This window comes from Corvus hawaiiensis, chromosome 4, assembly GCF_020740725.1.
Source record: "Corvus hawaiiensis isolate bCorHaw1 chromosome 4, bCorHaw1.pri.cur, whole genome shotgun sequence".
Classification (NCBI taxonomy): Eukaryota; Metazoa; Chordata; class Aves; order Passeriformes; family Corvidae; genus Corvus; species Corvus hawaiiensis.
The window spans coordinates 68,426,101-68,445,297 of NC_063216.1; the positions used below are offsets into that span (position 1 = coordinate 68,426,101).

Sequence of the window (19,197 nt, forward strand, 5' to 3'; positions counted from 1 at the left end):
TGTGGGCCCCTGGACTTCAACAATGCTAACTCCTCCCTCCGTTTTTTTATGCTGAAGCATTGCATATCTGCAGAGATTTTCAAGTAGCATAATAATGATCTTCAGGTAATTTGTATGTGGAGGGACATGGGTAGGAAAAACAGAACATCAAACCAGCAATTTTACAATCCATCCATTGTGGGATGCTACCTAAACTTCTTGCACACATGTAGGAACAGATACAAAAGGAAGTCGTCCTCTGGCAGTGGTTTGCATGGCAGCAGCTGTGATTGCCAGTTTGCCTTGCATTTCATGGTGTGCTCAGAGTTCACAGTCCTTAAGAGACCCAGGTCTGGGAGCTCTATCCTGTGAATCTTAGATGGCCTTGGGCAGTAGAGGAGCACTTCTGTACCCAGCCCAGAGACGGTGGTGCTGCCTCCAGGCACTTGCAGCAGCAGCAGAGGCTTATGCAAGATTTTTAGGGGAATATATAAATGCTTAGAGTCTCCTGTGGTAATTTCTGCTGTTGAAGTAATTCTCTTTGACTCAGGCAGTTTAATTTCTGACAAAGAATGGGCTTCATCTCATGTGACTACAAAAATTACATAGCTAATTGTGTAGGATTCATCTCTCTTCAAGGGAGAGACACCTATACAGAATAATTTATCTTACCTCTCTTCCAGCAGAACCACCTAATCATATGCTCTTAAGTGACATAATGCTGGTATGTCACCTCCTAAATGGCATCTGGCTGTCACTCCAGAAGGTCCTGGTTTTGACAAGGTCTGTGTCATATCTGCTAGGATCATGGAGATGTCTTGGGCTGTTACTGTGCCTCTACAGTGGTGCTTTGGCTTAGATCAGGAGGTCACTTTTCCAGTGAATCTGTCTCCCAGTTATCTTCTTTTTCACACTAAGCGTTCTCCAAGCTTGTAAGCTTTTCACTTGAATTTAAACTAAAAGATGCACAGCAGGAGCTCACTTATTGCACTACATTCACAGGCATGCAGCCCATGGCACCTGAAAAGACGTAGAAGCTGTGGCTGCTGGGTCATCAGCACCAAGAGTTTCGCTCTGCAGTCTGCTGATATTGCTAATTTAGATAGGGAAATGGTTTAGATCAGAAGGAACACAGACTAGTTTTAACGCAAATCTGGTCTCATGGACTGAGTTCAGGGTCCAGAGGTTGTAGAAAATGAAGTGCACTCCCAGAGATCAACTTTCTTTTCAGTTTCATCTGAAAGGAATCCAATGTGCATACTCTGAAATGTGAGCCAAATCACAGTGTGTGAAGACAACCAGAAGATTTCCTTCAGAAGTGTACTCCTGACACAAATTACATACTACAGCAGACAGAGTTTTGGATATCTGGAGACATCTTTACTGGTAGAAGCAGCTGTATTTTGGCAGATTAATTCTGCCCTTATATATGGACAGGATGAATCAGCCTCTCTCTCCATTGACAGGATGAATTCTCTCTCTCCATTGACCTCCGAAGAAGGCTTGGCAACTGGTTTACATTAGGTACCTAATGCTATAGGGCAAGAAAGGTGAACTGGTTCTTCTAGTTCAATAAATACAAAGCAGAAAAGTTATAAAAACATGACAAACATCAGAGGAAAGGTCCTGGAAGATGAATTCTGCAGAACAGAGCCGCAGAGACCTTTGGGGGAAAGACTAGAATAAGAAAGTGAGGAAAGACAAGAGGAGTTAAGCTGGCAGTTTGACCTGGATGTCAGCACAGATAAAAACAGCAAGTGAGAGCAAGGGACAGCACACAACTAGTACAGAGTGATAATGTCTTTATAACATCAATAGACAAGAGAAAAAAAAAGGAATTCAGCGTTCTAGAAATTCTTTCCAGTTCTACCATCTTCATATTCCTAATTAATTTCTCATGAGGCAAGAAAATGGTCTCAGGAGAAAAGATCCCTCTCAGTTTCTTTCAGCAGCCTGTCCTGCTGTATGTCATATTGAAGTCCAAAATGCATTAGAAATCTGATTTGTTATGCTGACCAAAACTGACAGACCCAATCCAACACATAAACAAAGAAAATGAATTACAGACATTTATGGTGATATGCTCAAGACCCCTGATGAATCAGAATTGTCTACACAATGAAGTCAGACTAATTCAAGATGGCTTTTTTCCCAAAGAAAAATCCTATCAGAAGTGAATATTATAACAGTATGTGGAAAAGAAAAAAACCAAAAAAACTTCATCCTAATTGCTACTTAATTCAAGTAACAGAAATATCCAGACAACCAAAACATTTCATTATTATGGACTGATACTCTGATGATATAACTCACAAAAGTTTCCAAGTAACTTATAAAAGTGCAGGTAGGAGGGTGTATCTTCTAATACAAAAAATAGTAATGGTGTATCCAGGCTTAACTAAAGTATCCTGCATTCCAATTGTGAACTGATGGAGCAATCAGGAGCAACTAAATATATCATGGTTCTTCAGGTAAACAAGATGTTGGGATAAATGTTATTCCTGCAGTCAAAAAAATTTCCTGCCTTAAAAACTGCTACAAAGAAAATCTGATCCCACTGAAGTCAATAGCAATATTCTTGAAGCTGTACTCTTCAGATATCACTTGAAATTGTACCAGCTGTATTAAAAAACTTAATGGCTGTTTTTTACAGTGAAAAGGAGAGTCCTTGGCAAAGGACTATTTTATAGCTGTTTTTTAGTCTTTTATGGTGCTTTCATAAAAAAAAAAATCTTTAACAACTAGAAGAGATATGGCAACAGGTCCAAAAAGCAATGCTGACTATGCTGTTTGGAGAAGTAGGTGTTGAAGTAGTAAGAGACTGAATGTCTGCGAGATGTACTGGAAAGTGGTTTGTCAAACGTCATGTGGCCACATTCTCCTAAAAATCATCAGCACAAGTCAAAAAAGATGATCCTTTAAAGATGTTTTACAGCAGTTTGCACTTATTCTAGACTTTTATCCCCTAAGAAAACAATTAATATAATACAAGCAAAGGAAACCATATATGCTTTTGAACAGTATGGAGTCCAATAGGTTGACTTTAGGTTTCATGTCCTACTGTCCCTGCACCCCTTACAGAGTTCTGCTGCCTATATGTGGAGAGAAGGCTGGACAGAAAGAGAAATCCAATTCTGCCTTTTATAAAAAAGTATTAAAATGTGTAGCCAACTGTACAGGACAGTTGCATATATAATGCAATGGGATGGAGCTGGATAGTTGGGTGAGGGCCACGTTTCAGCCTGACTGCACATGATAGCACACACCCCAAGAATCTCGGTCCTTTTTTATTCCCTTCAGCATTGCACTGGACCAACACAGCAAACACTGATGCTTGGATCCAACACAACCAGCATCTGCTGACTTGAGGAGCACAACACAAGTTTGGGTCTCTAGTATGTGGTTTGAGAGCTGTTGGCAAGGCAAGGTCTGAAGGCTATGGAGAACCACAGCCTTTCCTTATCCCTGGGAAAGGGAAAAGCTAAAAAAGTGAGTGGTGACTATAATTTATTTAAGCATGCCAAAATATGCCACTCTTACCAGCCACATTTAAAGCAGGAAAGAAGGAGCAAAACTGGAAGGTTTTTTGATGGTATTCCAATTTATATACAGTCTGTTAATTATTGCATATTCTCATTAGCATATGTTCTCAGTGAAACCAAATGTAAGAGATGGAGTCCTATTTGTGTAGTGTGTGCCTTTATTTGAAAATTCAGATTCATATGTAAGGCTGGAAACAGCCCAAGAAATGTAGATCTTCCTGAAAAACAGTGGTAAGTATTATGTTGCAAGAAGAGATGCTCTTGTTCGGTCTGTGAATGCTAAAACAGGTAAACATAAGGTCATGCCCCTACGTTGAAAAGGGAAAGAAAGGAAGAAACAGATCAAGGCATGCTCTAAAATACAACCATCTTTTGAATCATTCAGTGTCTGGTAGATGATAATTTTTTTCATCTTTGTAGTCCTTGAGGGAGAAGAAATTCCTTCTACTGTGCTTTACAAAATGCTAACTGAACCATTAATGATTAACAAATAAATAGTCCTGTCTATAGACAATTATCTCTCCCCTGATGAAGTCACTTCCTCTCTCACTGTAAATCTGCCACATTATTCTGATGGCAGTTTTGATAAGTGAGATCACACACGAATTTTAGAGGTTAGTTTGACGTGAATGAATGAAAATGCTGTCATGAAATCTAAGACCTTTGGGTGTACCTGCGACAACCCGGAACTTGAGATCATGTGCTGCTAGAAGGCTTTAGTGTTTAAAGGCACAATTCACAAGATCCTCAAATAAAGCAATAAAAGATGCTGCCTAGTCTGTCTTTTTTTTCCCACTCATTGTGATGTACACTTTAAAAATGTTTGTTTTTCATCTATTATTTAATAATCTAGTACAATCTTTACTACTGTTCAGGGAGATGTTGTTAGACAAATAGGTTTTTGTTGTCTTTTTATCTTTCCGTTTTTTTGTGAAAGCAAATAGAGTCTCTTCATGCCATTAACCAAAGTGACTTGTAAACAAAGAGGCAATTTAACAGCATCCCCACAGCATTACATTCCTACTTAACCCTGCAAAGGCTGTGCAATGTGAAAACTCAAATGATCAGTGAGTTGCTCCTTTGCTAGGATTCTAGTAAATAATCTAGTGTTTTTACAAATGTGTAATTGCACTTTTTTTGCGAATACATTGTTCAACAATACAATCCCAAAAGCAAGAAGTCCTTACAACAGCCCTTCTATCCAGTCTGCACCTCTGATTGATTGCTTTGCTTTGCATAACATTCATTTAGTGGAAGTGAATGATGAGCATTGTCAGAACTGCAGTGTAAACCAGAGCATTTCCAGGAAAGGAAGTAAGCTGTAACATCAAAGGAATTTGAGGAGTGCAATGGCTGCTCTGTAGAGCATCAGGGCTATTTGCATTCACTGTATTCGTTACAAAATATATATTTACTTTCTATTAAATTACCTCCTGCAGTATTTACTACTCTCACAGTTTGGTGTATTAGTGATCTACCCATCATCCCTTCCCCCAGCCCCCAAAGGTATCACAGGTTTTTGTTACAAGTAAAATAAAAGTGCCATATAATTCAGTCTGCTTTCTTTCAGAGCATTCAATATGTGCAGAAAAATTAAATCTGGGAGTAAGGTAAGAAGGAAAAAAGGGTTTCAGCTAGCCCTGAGGTCACCCTAGTTCTACTCTGCTTGCTTGGGCAAAGTTATATTAATTATTCTTTTTCTAGAATAAGCATATTTTTGCCCTTTTCAGCAAAGACACTTATATTTTAATAGTTACTGCTATTTTCAGCCTTGTATATGCCAGAAGCTATAGCTGGTCATGCCAGTGTTCATTAAAAAGCCCCATGCACAAACTTTATTCTTAACATTTGTTTACACTTCATGTGATAGTCACAACATTTTACATTAAATACAGGACTTAAAGCAGAATTGACACCACGAAATGTTATTTTTACCTACTAATAATCAGAATAACAGATAATGCTCCAAACTGAGGCAATTCCACAAAGCAAACATAAATGCTACTTCTACCTCTGTAGTAGAGCTCTCCTGATGAAAATGTTGGTTTTTCCATTCTCTTTTTTCTTTTGTGGAACACAATGTTATGCCAACTCAGACATTTGCTGTGTTTTTTTTTTTCTGGTAATGTATAATAATCACAGAATCATAGAATGTGCTGAGTTGGAAGGGATCCATCAAGATCATCAAGCCCAACTCCTGCCCCTATGCAGGACACTCCAATCACACCCTGTGCCTGAGAGCATTGTCCAAACCCTCTTAACTTTGTCAGGCCTGGTGCTGTGACCACTTTCCTGGGGAGCCTGTTTCAGTTCCCAACCACGCTCTGGGTGAAACACTTTTTCCTAATATCCAATCTAAACGTTCCCTTGACTCAGCTTCAGGCCATTTCCTTGAGTCCTGTCCCTGGTCACAAGAGTGAAGAAATCAGTGTCTACCCCTCCTCTTCCCCTTATGAGGAAGCTGCAGACTGCACTGAATTCTCCCTCCTGTCTCCTCTTCCTCAGGCTGAACAAACCAAGTGACCTCAGCTCCACTTCATAAGGCTTCCCCTCCAGACCCCTCACCATCCTTGTGGCCCTCCTTTGGATGCTCTCTAATAGCTTAATGAGAATACACAGAGCATAAAGAACTTTCATATCCATTACTTCAATGAGTTTACTAATTAGTAACAGGTATGTATAATCTACCAGCATGGAAAAGTTTCTACACATAACTAATTCTCCTTATAGTCCACTCATTTATTTTACTATTTCTATATATAGCATGGTCTCCCTCTACTGTTCACTAGCTAGTTTTTAGTCCATTCATTTTTCTTTCCTTTAACTGGCAAAAAGCGCCATGCTCTCCACCTCTGTTCACATAAGGAAGGAAAAAGCCAGCAATTGTGTTTCTTTCCCAGCAGAAAGCACCAGAAGAGCAGAAAGGCCTTGCTTTCAACAGAAGAAACAAAAGCTTTAATTCCTGCCATCAAAGTCAGCAGGCCAGTTACCTATCTTAAAACCCAGCAGGCTTCCATCTAAATCCCTAATGCAGGAGTTGCCACCAGCCCTCAGGAGCCCTGACAGCCAGAACATTCCTGCTGTTTTAATGAGGAGTGCAAAGCTGCACTTCACTGTACAAACCATTTCCCCGCCCAGTTAAATACAATACTGCTATTAAAAATAGAGGAAACAAGACTTACTCAATAAAGTAGACTTCCCCCTTTTCTGTATAAGCCATTTCCCAGTTATCAGGCAGTGGGCCCAAGTCATCATTCTCTTCAGGTTTAGTCTGTTTTGTTACATCCATATCCTCCTTTGTTTCTTCAGGCTGACCATATCCTGGTGCAGGACAAGGCTGGGTGGCAGATACCTCACCCGTGGCAGCTGTACTCTTCTCTTCATGTTCACTTGATTCTACAAGAGAAGAAAAACTACAAGTTTTGGATATCCAAGTAATGGTGAAGAATTTACTGGGTGCAAGTCTCTGTGAAAGGCAAGTCAGAGAGAAAAGATTCTCTCTGAGAAAGAGAAAAATTCTGTTTGGTTTCCATAAGGGTCCCTCTGATGATGCATTTTATTTGAAACACAATGAAAGAAAATAAAGCAATAAAACCAAACTGAAACAAGAAACTAATAAAGAGTTCTGGCTCATTCTGTCTCAGGAGTCCTTCCAGACTAGCAGTAAACACTGAGCAGAAGGCAGCTTCATATCCAGCAGCTCTACTGTCTAATGTCTTAACTTTTCAAACTATACACACATAAAACAACTATCCTGCTGTTTTACCACAGACTACAGATCCTTTTCAAGTAAAAAAAAGTATATGCGCCAATTGCTTTATCTGTATCCATCTATCAAAGAAACCAATGACATCCATGAACTCATAGCAATATATTAACCATATAGAAAGTGGTTTTCATTGCTGATACAACCTATAGGAAGCTTAGTTTCCCACAGCCAATGCCAAATGCTTCAACATGTCAACAATGTAGTCTACAGAAAAGTTCAAGAAGATGACAATTTATTAAATGATCTAACAGTGCACCCAGAGCACGTAACTATGCAGACACCTTTGTGAAACGTGTAGGAAGGTGGAAGACAACTTGGGTGAAACATTCTAATTAGTGATGCTTACAACAGCAAGAAAGAAGGGCAACAAAAAAGTAACAAAAACTGTCTATAAAGGTCCAGATTTTAATAAACTTACAGAATCAATAAATTTGATATTATGGCAAGCAATGGTAAGAGAGAAAAAGTTTAGGAGGACAAGTAAAGATTAAATAAACAATACTAAGAATGCAAGTACAAATTTTTCTAATTGAAAAGAAAAATAGTAAGCATAATCAAAGATAATTTTAATTAAGTCATGACTGTAATGATCTGTTACTTGAGACAGAATTGTACAAAATGTGAAAACTAGATTAAATCATTAAGGACGAACACAGAAAAACAACATGGGCATCTAAAAGCAAAACAGAACAGTCAGTCTAGAAAGTGGGAAACAGCCAGGACATTAGGGGTAAAAAGAAAACCTTCTGTAAGTGCAATAATAATAATACCAAAAGCAGACTCACTCTACTATTTGGGAAGGAAAGAAAGCTAATAGTTTATGATGCATAAGAACCCCAAGGCAATTAGTGCTCTTTTTGCCTCAGCCACTACTACAAAAAAAATCACCTGTGATTAAATGACTAACATAATTAACATCAGCAATAGGGCTAAAGAAGGTGGAGTGAGCAGAGAACAGGTCAGGTGAAACTCAGATGAACCAGATGTTCTCAACTGGCAGAGCTGGATGAAATGGAACCTAGGGTACAGAGAGCACCACGTAAGCAGACACACGGCTAGTAATGGAAAAACCTTCTAGACTTCATGGGGAAAAGAAACTTGGAAAGGACAAACACAATCTTGGTTTCAGCAAAGTATCTATGATTTAGGTTTTTAGATAATTTTATATTCTTAATTTCTGAGTACCTATGTTCCCTTTGAAATGATTTGCTCAATTAGGCCTTTTTGTCCTTTTTGTAGAAAAAGAGGAGGAAGACCCGTGAAACTCTAACTGCACCATCTTTCTCTTTTTAATTCCTGGAAGGACTGGAAGTAACAATCAAACCACCTACCTGTAAACTCTTAAGAGGTCACAAATATTTGTCAAGAATTTTTTCATGAAGAAATTGTGTCAAACTAATCTTTTGTTTCTTTACATGACATAGTAAAAGGTGCTGCTTCTTGGGGATAAATGGTAGATACAGCTTTCGTGATCTTAAAAAATACTTTTGACACTGACATGTACAACCCTTCAGAATACCATGAAAAAAATCACAAATTCAACCTTGAACACAGTTATGATCTACAGCTCTACATCCACGTGAAGCTCGTGTTGCTACATCTTAACTCATGCTTGAACTATGTGGAATTACAATCATTTTATGCTGTTTGGAAACATGAATCTATCTGTCTGTAGCATTTTCAAATATGTAAATATTCCTGCAAAGCAGAGAAGATATATGGTCTCCACTTCCCCTGAGAACAGGACAATGTAATAATTGCTGATAAATTTTTGGGGTGTTTTGTTCTTATCTCTGCAAAGCAAAAGTCCTCATCTGTTTCAAGCATTATTAACAGGTCTGTGAGTTGTATTCCTGGGGCTGCCTGCAGCCTTGACCACATTTCTACCACAGGAAGGAAGACATACAGATTAAACTGAATATAAGGCATAAGGTCACATGGCAGATTCATTTGGGGCACAGGTGCATCACACACAATGACTATTTATCAGCCAGTTGGTCTGACAGAGTGCAGATGGGGTGACACTACTGTGTCCTGGGATTTTACCAGGATATCTCTAATATGTGTTCTCCCTCAAGATCTTATTTTCAACAGGTCTGAAGAGGTCAGATTCGTGATTTTCAATAACAATATTAACAAATCCCAGCCATCATGATGACAGAAAAAAAAAGTGAAAATTTAGCCCTGAGGATTAGAAGAAATATTGAGCTTATCTAAGACAGAGATTGCTATCAAAATACAGCAGGGAAAAAAAGAACCTGATGTTTATATTTAGCAACTTAAAATATAATTATTTTAAAGCCAATCTCATGAATAATTAATTATTGGATCATTACCTTTTAATAGGTTACTTTCATAATGGAGAAGACATTATGATGACTAAAACCCAAGCAATTAAGATGGAATTGCCTAATGCCATTTAATAACTGTAATCTTTACACAGTGGACATCCTAGTCACACTTATCTGAAAGCTCTATGGTGTCATCTCACCTTCTGTTATATGCAGCTATCATTCCTATACCCCATGTAAGGTAGATATTCACCTCACTGGTTTTCTTTCTGCTAATAGATATCCATCTATAATTTTTGATTTGATAAAAAACCCCCAAACAACAAAAAATTGACTTCTGGTTAAAAACTAGCAGCATCTTGAATGTACAAACAAAATTTGCAACGTGACAGTATTGCATGGTGAGTACAACTATTTTCCTTTGGAATATGTGATGTAAAAAAGAGCCTAAAATTGTACCACAACATTAGCCCGTAAGTATTTTTATCACTAAAAACCCCAATCAATTGAAATTGAAATAGCCTACTAGAGCTTCTGTCTCACTACAAAACAGATTAGATGGTTCAGTCTTCAAAATCAGATTAACACAGTTTCTCAAGAGTGTCCTGAGAAGTGACAGAATAGACACCAGTAAAGCACCAGCAAACTATTGCATATGTGGAATACAAAGTTCTTTGAGAACAAGATAATGTGTATGTTAAAATAACTATCTTTAAATACCCCAACTCTGTCATACCCAGCTTCAAATACCAGCAGTTAAAATATTACTGATATATGTTGATATGACACATTCTTTATAATTTTGTAGTCGATATGGTGACCATTTAAAAAAACCCCGGCAAACTAGTAGTTATGCTGTCATAGTCTCAGCATTTTTCATCAATGCTGTTGCTTGCACTTTAAATTTTTCTATTATTTACAGTCTAATTCTTGAAATTGGCCATCTAAATATGTAAAAGGACCTTGTCACTTTATTCATTTATTTTAATGCTGCAGATTACTCATGTAGAGAAGTTCAAAAACTTATTCTCTTCATTTGAAAGTACCAACTCATATAACCTTAGGAATATCAGCAGAAAAAAAAAATTAAATAGTAATTTATGGGGTGGTTTTAACAGTTCTGAATAATATTTCACATCTTTATACCCTTGTTGTATCAAATGGCTGATTTCTTAAATTCTGTACAGGAAAGAGTCCATCCTTTTTAAACAACTGTTGGATACAATAGTAGTTTAACTCATGTTTGCCTGTATACGTGTATGTACTTTCTTGTGAAGACACCACTTTGCAGCCTTGGAGCTGTTCCCTTTCCCACAGAGCTGGAGCCATATTCAGGGCTTGGTGCTTTTGTATGGAGGCACTGCTCCCTCTGACTCCTGACACAGTGAAAACCAGGAGCTGAACCTGGGCAAGGAAAGCAGGAGTCATGGAGACTGGGTGAGCACAGGGCATTCTGTGGGTCACAGGATGTGACCTAGCTGTGGTAAATTGAGTATAAAGAACACACCAAGAAAAATCAATGGATATCAACTTTTGTATGTTTTAAAATCTCATGGCTCTCAGAAGCTATGTATGTTGTTTTCATGCCTCTGGCTGTCTTTGCTGTGCAATAATAAAACAATAAACTCAGCATGTTGCCTGGGACTAGTGCACCTTGCATGGTGATTGACAGCATTGGGACTCTGGTCTTCTGTTCACTCTTAAGGTCTGGAATGATAATTTTGAAACTTGATGTCATATCTTACCCCTCAATTAATTTGAGCCTGACAGAACTTTATTCTCTGGGTGCAACTTATCATTGCTCAAGTACTGTCAGAATAATGCACATACATAAGCATGCCTTCAATGTTAAAGCGATTCTTCAGGAGTTTGGATGATGAACACTTCATCAGTCAGCAGTGGGAAGCAAATGTGACTTGACCAACAGTGTCAAGTACTGATGCTGGTTGTGAAGGAGACCGACTCAATTCTTTGCAGACATAAACAGTGACAGCAGTAAAAACTGAATGTCTGACAAGTTTTGGGTTACAATTTGATCAAGTCTCTTTTTACCTATTTAGTCAATGCATCAGTTTTGCAGAAATCCTTAATTTCAACACAGTGTCCATTAGGTAAGTTTTCTCAGGGGCCATATGTCTCGCCCAGTAATGCAGACAATTGCACTAAGTGTAAGAAACCGAATACTAAGTCTAATCTTACCCATTTTAACAGTTAATCTATAGATTATGTCTCTCATATGTTTCTTGGAAAATAGCAAGATTCTTCATTTAAATTTAGCCATTTAAGCTCTTCTGTATCTGTAGGCTGAATTAATAATTCTAAATTGTAGACGTGATCCCTAAAATGTGTATCTATGTTCTCTTACTCTTTGGAATTTCTTCTTCTTATTTTATAGTAAGAGAGCAGAGACAAATAGCTCAAACAAAAAAGTAAGGCATTTAGGCATATAACTTACTAAAACTGGATGAGACAAATCCCATCTCCCAAATCATACTATTTTGTCCTGAGAGAACTTGATCCAGGATGAACGACTGAGAATGCTCCATCCTAAAATGGCCAAAAGCCCCATCCCAAAGCACTGAGAAGGATTCCTGGTGGCTTCTGGGCTGAGGACAGGTGACAAAAATCAGAAAGAATAAACACATTGAGCAGACAATTATGATCACTTTGTCCATATACAACTGTCTCAGAGAAATCTGATGGACACGAAGAAAGGCATACGGAAGGTATTAATGAAAAATTGCTGAAGCTCAACACTTGCACAGATTATGCCAACAGACACTGAAAAGTTGCCTGAAAATTCAGACCAAAAGCACAAAGATCTCTGTAACCACAGATATCACTTAATCGGTCTGATAAGGATGGGTTCTTTTCTTCAGATTCATCTTAGATCTGTTGTTATTTCAAACTAGTAGTCCTATGTGTTAGAGCAGTCCTTTGAGTTGACAGGCTTGGATATGCAGTTAATAAGCCATTAAATTGCTGAGCATCTATAAAAAATGAATCAATGTTTCAGATGTCCCAAGAGTCTTATAATTAATAAAAGCCTCCTCCTGGAAGTGAAGTATTTAAAATAGAACACACTTTCTAAAAGAATTGGCAATAACAAATGTCCTACCTTTGCTGATTCTTTATAAAAACTAAAATGCTCTCACCACCAAGAGTTTAAAAATAAATAAATTAATTAACATATTCTGGTTTTCCTGATTGTTTAAAGACACAAACTACAAATGCACTGACATTTTAGAAGTGACTAAGCCTCTGTCAGCTTGCAGAGAAAATGACTGCAGTAACAGGGTCTGTGGGAGCCACACTGCCCAACAAAGGCAACACAGCATGTATGTACAGAGCTGCTTTGCTACAATCCCCAAAGTCCTCAATCAGTGTAACTGAACAACAAAACCCTGCTTATGAAACCATGAGAGCCAACACAGGCACTGCTTGTTCTGCTGGCCACACTGACAGGAATTACTCTGGGGGGAAGAGGAGGGGGAAGATGGGGGGGCTGTCTTACACCCATGCTCATGTATTTCATTTTGTTACACAGCACATGCCAGTGCCTGCTTCTTGGGTGCTGCCTAGTCATTGTTCACATGGAATTTGCCTGGGAGAAGCAAATTATAGGTGTAGAATTCAAGGAAAAAGACAGGTAAATATTGGCTCTTGATCCACTTGGAGCTGAAACATATATTGTCCTGGAAATTGCTCCTCAGCAATGGTCTGTTATGTGGCACATTTTGAATAACTACAAAGAATGGTATTTCTAATGATTTCTACAATACACATCAGAGACCAAATCCTGCCTTTGCCTCTTTCACTGTGGAAGTATCCTGGCAACAGCGGCAGTGCTGATGTTTTATGTAAGGATCTCTGGGCTTCATCCTTTCCTGCTTAGCTGTGTAGGAAAGGCACGAAGTGCCAGAGCAACGCCAACAGATGCAATCTGTGTGGAAGGGATGAGCAAGGCTCGTCCAGCATGTGATGGCAGTGGCCAGGGACCAATACTGCAGCCCTTTGGAGAGCCAAGGGGAAGAACCACACCCACTCTCACCCCACTGCTCCTGTACACCTCTCGCAGAAAAGGATGGATTCTGCACAGGAATTTTCCCTTATATGTAATGTTAGGCAACAGCTAAAGAAAAATATGAGCAAAATCATACTGGATGGGAAGATATCAAATTCGATATGCTTTGTAATGAAGCAGGAATTAGAAAGGTATATATAGACTCTGCAGTATGAAAATCCTTCTACAGAGCATAGAGGATTAGGTAATAGATATACTTTGTTTCACAGTAATGTATACATTTAGAGAACTTGCAATATTTCATTTTATCTTCTCATCCATATAATTGTCACTATAGACTTCTACTTCAGTGATCTGTTTCTGAATTTCTAAGTTTACCAAAAGGATTCACAGCATTATTTCTCAGAAAGACATAAAAAGCTGAATTCTTAAATTTTCTATACGAACAACAACAGAATCATTTCTTAAATTCTATTTCAGGATAAGAAGTATTAAGATCTGTAAAGTATTGTCTTGCTGAAAGGTTGAGGGGGAAGCTGATTACCTGCTTCAGAAAAGGCTGGAGTGCTCTCACTAAAGATACCAGTCTACATGGACTCCCTTTTTTTCTGAAGCACTGTGATCCAAGGAATAAAACAACAATTGTCTTTTAGGACTAGACATCTGAAACCCTTATCAGCTTTATGCAGGCTCTGAAACATTCCTGAAAACAGGTCCTCCAGATAGTACTGCCAGCTAAGTTTCAGTGGCACTGCCACAACTTTATTAATGTGGTGACTTTAGACTCCCACAATATTGCTAACTCTTTATAACAATTTACAAAAGTTCATTTCATAAATGCTGAACAATCTTGTGAGTGTCACCATTTGAGAACAAGAAGGCTTGAAACACAGAAACTACTCATCTGACCAAATTGCAGTTCTCTAGACTCCCTCTATAGTCCACGGAGAGGAACAGGCACTTGTGATTGATTTCCTAACCTAGAAATCTAAACCAGGTCACAATCCATACTCAGAAAGAAGGTGTTTTTCTCCTTGGTCTATACATATGGTTCAAAGGGACTAGTTCAGAGACAGAAATCTTTACAGTAGCTGAGGTAAGTGAGATGACTCCCCAAAATGCAGATTAAGTAATTTTTTTTAGGCTTCAGAGAAATCCTAATATTCAGGATTCCTGCCTTTCACTCTTGCAAGAACATCCTTACCTGAACATGCATATTCTCACTGCAGAAGGAGGTAACTGAGAACTCTGAATAACAGAAACTCACTGCAAAGTAAGAAGGAAGAACAGACCTGGTGTTACTGTCACATCATTTCCATTGACCACAGGTCTTTCTTCCTCTTCTTCCTCTGGTGGTTCAATGCCTGTCTTCTCCATATTGCTCACAGACTTATTCCTTTTACGTTTGCCTTCAGCACCGGGAGTGGCACCTGGGAGGATCTGGTCTGTCACATTTAACAGCAACGGAGCCGGTTCTGCTGGAGGCTTCGGAGTGCCGTAATAGTTGTCTGCAAAGAAAAGAAAAGGAATAACACATAAGATTGCAGAAATACATAGGCTGCTGCTGCTTCTTTTGTCTTAGATTAATGGATGTGTGAGGTAGGATCTGGCTCACCAGCTAATATAAAGAATAGTTCAAAATGTTTTCTGTGAAATTGAATATTTACCTTTCATGAAATGGCAATTAATTTTCTTAGTGGTATCACAAGTGATCCAATTATGCTCACAAACATGTATTTTATCAACAATTTTTGAAACTATAACAGGTTAAGTTTACATTTCTCTCATCCAAAAACCTGACAAATAGGCAGCATACCAGAGCTGTTCTCTTATTTCAAACCATTAGTTAGGACAAATTAGTTTTGCAACATTTATGCCACAAAACAAGAGTTTCTTAAGGATCAAAATCATTATAAGAATATTGATTATTTATTATGTTATGTAATTTTCACTCCCTCAAATTATCTCACCTGCTTAGAAAGTAAATAATCATCCAATGATTCAGAGATTTGCAGTTTTCAGCAACACTCACTATCTTGTTTTTCATAGTTGTCAAATTTTTGCTATTCACAAAATCAAAACTTGAATAGTTAATGTTAATATATTTTCAAAGAAAGTTGAAACCTTATGCTTTAGGTCTTAAGATTATCTCCAAGTACTAAGGAATTCTGAGAAGACTCAAGGTGGCTGGCAGATTACCCTCTAGTTGTTTCTCATGAAATTTCTGGCAACTTCCTCTGAGTCATCTACTTTCTGTCAAAAGGATTATTAGATTAGATGGACCATGGCTCCATCTTATCTATCAATATCTGTATGTTTGAATTTCCAGCACATCTGATCTCAAAATTGGTGTCTGATACAGCAAATTTGTCATAAAAACATAGCTAAAAATAGGAACAGTAATATAATTAAATAATATTTTTAAAATCATGTGCTTTCTAGAAAGAAACATAGTAATATAAGACATAAAGATGAAAACATGCTATTTATGCAGTTATCCTTTTTTCATCTGTAAGCTGCACTGAAGTGCAATGAACACGATATTTTACAAGTAGATTTACAGCAGTCATTATGGGAAACTAAAAATACTGTCCAGGTCTAAGAAACCTCCCCCCTCCCACCTCTCCCCCTCCCCGCCCCCCCAAAAGGTGCACCTGTGTAAGGATATCAAGCTGATGAAAATATTTGTAGACCTTATGACCATTTTTTAATTTCTTGTCCCACATTTATGACTTCTGTATGATCAAACAGCAGTAGCAACTGACAAAATTTTCATAACCATATACAGGCATGACAAAAATAAATGCATATGTTATACATGCACAGTAAACTATCATAAAATACATATTGCAGGCAGAGCAAAAATTACTACTGGCAGTTGTACTCCTGTCTATTTCCAAGGATTTACAATGTTCAGCCACACGACCACCTCAATACAGGTAAGTAACTGAAAAGCCTTGCAACTACTGAATACTCAATGAAATTTTCACAGCAGTGTAGCAAAAAAATATTAATAACAGATGTTTCTGTAATTGCAATACACAGTAAAAATGTACTGCGTTAAATGACACTCATAGTTGCTCTGAGCTTAGGGATGTTTGAATGAAACTTTGACTCACTACAGATTTTCTTTGGATTTTGTGAAATGGCAGCAGGTTTAACCCAGAGCCCCAGTAGGGCAGTGAGCTGTGGCTCTATAGGGGTGACTGTGGGACCTCTCTCTGACTGCTGGAGTTAGAGCAGGGGAGCAGGATTTGGAGTCTAAGGGGGAAAAAGGAAATCTACATTGATCCACTCACAAAACTGTACCTCCAAAAAATGTCAAAATCAGATCTGGTCACAGTCAAATTTCTAAGATCTGACAGTAGGGGCTATTTTGAGAGTATCTGAAAACCAATAGTGCTCACTTGGAAATCTACTTGTGTATTGCTCTAAGATCATGTTACCTTTATTGGTGAGATTGCATGTCTGAAATTACACATATTTTGAAAAAAGGATCACTCAATTAAAAAAACTCCCCAGCCTAAGCCATTTTACCAGTCTCAATCAGTGCCTCAGAGGCCTCAAGCTTCACAAAACTTGTCAAATATGCACTGATTTCCATTGATTCCATAAATATCAGCAGATATATCCCAGGCATATAGTACCAGTGTGACACAAACTGTGAAACTAAAAGTGCAGTACCCTGACTTTTTTGCTTTGTTTCTAGTTTTGTCATTGTCATACAAAATTGAGTGCAGTAGTAATTAGCAGTAATGCTAATATCCTGAATAGTAGATGAGGTGTTTTAACTGAAGGATACTCTCATGTTATTTTAAAATATTGGACACTTTTTCACTTTGACTGACTGTATGCATTAGTGAGAGACAGATAAAATGCACTAAAAAAAAAAAATCAGTGAATATCACATATATAAAAATATAAGAAAAAATGCACATGTAAGATCAGGAGCCAAAGAGGATTTAACTAATTTAATTTAAAACTAGAAATGCTGTATAATTTCCAACTTCTGTCCTCTAATGTAACACTTTATGTGCTTTATGATCCAATAACCATTAATTTAAAAGTGAGTTTTACATTATTAATTACTACCTACCTTTTGATTTATACCTTTAATTCAAAAATACGCAAAAACACTGCAAATAAAAATAAGAAACTATACACATATATACAATCAGTGTTCACAAAATAATTAGTTAAACTCCAATGGAAAAAATATATAGGATGAGAGATCCAGTAATTTCAATGAAGGAGCTATGCTCCATTACAGAAAAATTAGAATCAATGTAAACTGTATCTTTTATCAAGAACAGGTTCTCAGTGTCTTAAAATTCCTTATTTAAGAGTTAGGACATTAGAGCTAATGGGAGACTCTCATAAAACCTTGGCAAATGTCATATCTAGGCAAAATATAGAGACTAAATATTTAAAAACAATAACTTTTGTTGCCATGAAGTTTGGAAAATCTCTGATGTTTTTCATCTTCCCTGAGCAAGGCCAGGGCTGGTTCAACAGGTTATTGTTGAAACACAAATCATAAGGTACTGAAATTTATTTTCCTGTAGGTACAAAAGGAACACCAAACAAATAATTTCAACTGTACTTAATTTTTAAAAAGGAATTATTAAAAAAAAGAAAAAAAAAGAAAAAAAAGAAAAAAAAAGAAAAAAAAAGAAAAAAAAAGAAAAAAAAGAAAAAAAAGAAAAAAAAGAAAAAAAGGAAAGCTTACTAGAAGAAAACATAAATCCCATGCTCATTGGCAGTCAGAAAAAACAGCAGTTAGGAGTTTTTTTAAAAAATGAATGGAGCACAAAACAGACAACACCTTTATAGCACTATACAAAACTACATAGTACCCTCTCTTTTGTATACTGCCTGCTGTTCTGGTACTTGCCTCTCAAAAATTACATGGGGGAACTAAAGAAGGGCAATTAAAGCTTGGAACTGCTTAAATTGATTTTGAGTTTTCAGCTTGGAAATGGGACAGCTGAAGGGGGATATGGCAGATATGTATAAAAACAGGAGAACCCTGGGAAAGTGCCTAGAAAATCAATGAATGGCTGCTTGGCTTCCCACTGCATAAGAATAAGAGGATGCCCAATGAAATTAGCAGGTTTAAACAAGCAAAAGAAGTGGTTTTTTTTTTTTTTTTCACACAGCGTAAGAGAATAGTGGCATTCACTGTCAGATGCTGCCATTACCATAAATGCAGTCAAAAAGCACTTATACAAAGTCATAGATGAAAAAGACCATGAAAGCCTGTTAAATGTCAAGGTACAAATTCTGAATCAAGAGTCCCATACAATCAGATTGATGGAGTGCAGAATGGAACTCTGCATACCTTCTCTGTTCTTGCATTTTATGCCTTAACATCTGCCAAGGGGCACTGGTAGAGACATTTTCCCTCGATTTGAATAAGTGCAGCTGCTCTATTACTCAGGTCCCTCCTTGTTGTACTCAAAAAAATGTGTGTATACTTACCTGCCACTGCTGCACAGTCAAGAGATCAGTTTAAGTCTAAGTGAAGGTCTTTGTGCTGGGCTTGAATCAAAGCAGACAGGCAGTGCAGAAAAAGCACCACTGCTTAATCCA

General features: G+C 37.6%; 1 protein-coding gene across 13 annotated transcripts in view; it reads right to left on the reverse strand.

The window, feature by feature from the left end:
• Positions 1-19,197, reverse strand: part of MAGI2 (membrane associated guanylate kinase, WW and PDZ domain containing 2) — a 727,751-nt gene that overhangs the window by 234,444 nt on the left and 474,110 nt on the right. For all 13 annotated transcript variants that reach the window (XM_048300656.1, XM_048300645.1, XM_048300648.1 and 10 more), the window contains 2 exons: positions 14,898-15,113; positions 6,704-6,917 (listed from right to left, as the gene is read on the reverse strand). In XM_048300656.1, coding sequence (XP_048156613.1) covers positions 6,704-6,917; positions 14,898-15,113 — 430 coding nt within the window. The remainder of the gene's footprint in view (positions 1-6,703; positions 6,918-14,897; positions 15,114-19,197) is intronic.